This window comes from Octopus bimaculoides, chromosome 22 (genome assembly GCF_001194135.2).
Source record: "Octopus bimaculoides isolate UCB-OBI-ISO-001 chromosome 22, ASM119413v2, whole genome shotgun sequence".
Classification (NCBI taxonomy): Eukaryota; Metazoa; Mollusca; class Cephalopoda; order Octopoda; family Octopodidae; genus Octopus; species Octopus bimaculoides.
In genome coordinates, this window is record NC_069002.1 from 4181442 (window position 1) to 4183283 (window position 1842).

General features: G+C 37.0%; 1 protein-coding gene across 1 annotated transcript in view; it reads right to left on the bottom strand.

Annotated features, from left to right (window-relative positions):
* LOC106867647 (band 7 protein AGAP004871) overlaps nucleotides 1-1111 on the bottom strand; it is a 51952-nt gene extending 50841 nt beyond the window's left edge. Inside the window, exon 1 of the mRNA XM_014912578.2 lies at nucleotides 416-1111. Within this exon, the coding sequence (XP_014768064.1) occupies nucleotides 416-560 (145 nt within the window). The 5' untranslated portion in view covers nucleotides 561-1111. The remainder of the gene's footprint in view (nucleotides 1-415) is intronic.
* Nucleotides 1112-1842: the final 731 nt, after the last annotated feature.

Here is a 1842-nt window from a genome sequence, read left to right on the forward strand (position 1 = left end):
TAGGAATATACATACATGGATAGATAAAAAGATAGATAGATACATACATTGATTGATAGAAAGATAGATACATTCATAGATAGAAAGATAGATACATAGACAGATAGATGGATGGATAGATAGACAGACAGAGAGATAGGTAGATGTATAAATAGACTGATAGACAGACATAGGTACATAAACAGGTACATAGATAGATAAACAGGCATATAGATAGATATATACATAGACAGGTAGATAAAACTGGAACAGGTACAAAAATACTGGGGAGGGTCGTGAAATGCATGTTTAAGGAAAACAATATGCAAACACACATATATAGGTAGATAGATATATTACAAAACATGATGAGCACAAATGTCTCTTGGACTATATATGTACGTCAAATTTTGGCATAACGCTCCATTGTATTTACCTCCGCAATTAATTGTTGTGTGCTGTGGCCGAATTCTTTCCATCGCCGTTCTGTCATCTGGCGCAGTGGAATCACTTGTTTGGCAATTGCCGTCCATATTCTTGGTGGTCCGATTCTCCAGTTCTGGTGTGACTCGGTTCGACATTTAATCAAAATTCTTCAGATACAAATTATATATAGGGATATATATATATATGTATATATGTATATCAATATTTATAAATATACATATATGTATATATGTATATCAATATTTATAAATATACATATGTGTGTTTATGTTTACGCTATTGGAGTGGATGTGCGTGCGTATGTATCGATAGATAAATAAGCAGATATTTATGTAAGAGAGAGAAGGAGAAATATTTGTTGCTGCTACACCGGAACGAGCAGCAATGCTAGTCTTGATAACAATGTTTATAGTAAAATAGGATAAAGGAAAAATCAAGCAAGCGACTCTGCCAAGAATTGCGGGAAAAACGTCTCGCGAAAGAAATTTGGAAATGGGTGATTGAGTAAGGCATGGAGGAGGAGGAGGAGGTGGTGATAGAGTGAATGTTTGAGTGTGAGTGATAGACTAAGAGAGTAAGCGGAGTCGAGGGAAAGAAAGGAGATGGGGAGAGCGGGACTGAGGTAAAGGGAAGTGAAAATGACAGAGGGTGATACGGAAAAGTGAAGAAAAGGTAGATAAGATTGACATGAAATAGATAAGATAAATAAATAGAAAGAGAGATAGATAAATAGAGAGAGAGAGAGAGAGCGGGGAAATTGTTTTATAAAATGTGAGAGGTATTGCTTTACGGGGGCTGAGGTAGGAGGAGAATAATATAGTATCAAACGAGATAGGGTGGAAAGAAGAGAGAAAGGAATGCGCGGGAGTGAAGGGGTCGGAAGGAAAACGAAAGCGAGAGAGAGTGAGAGAGGGAAAGAAATAATGTAGGTGAGAGGGGTGACGAAAAATATGTGAGAAAAGTAGAGAGTGAGGGAGGGAAGAGTGTGAGAGGGAGAGGTGTTGATATATAGAGAGAGAGAGAATGAAAGGGAAGGTGAGTGTTAGAGAAATAAAGAGAGTGACAGAGAATAAAAGGTGTATGAGAGGGAGGTAGAGTGGGGTGTTAGTCCAAAGAGAAAGAAAGAGAGAGAGAGGGAAGATTCTTATCAAGCAGATTGATAATATCAATAGGTGGATAGATAGATAGATAGATAGATATAGATAGATAGATAGATAGATAGGTAGGTAGATACATTTCTTTTATTAGCCACACAGGGCTCAACGAAGATGGGACAAATACAATGTAGAGCTTTTCTTTTTGGGAGGGGGAAGGAAGGAAAAAAAAATAGTTAAATAGATAGATAGATAGATAGATAGATAGATACATTTCTTTTATTAGCCACACAGGGCTCAACGAAGATGGGACAAATACAAT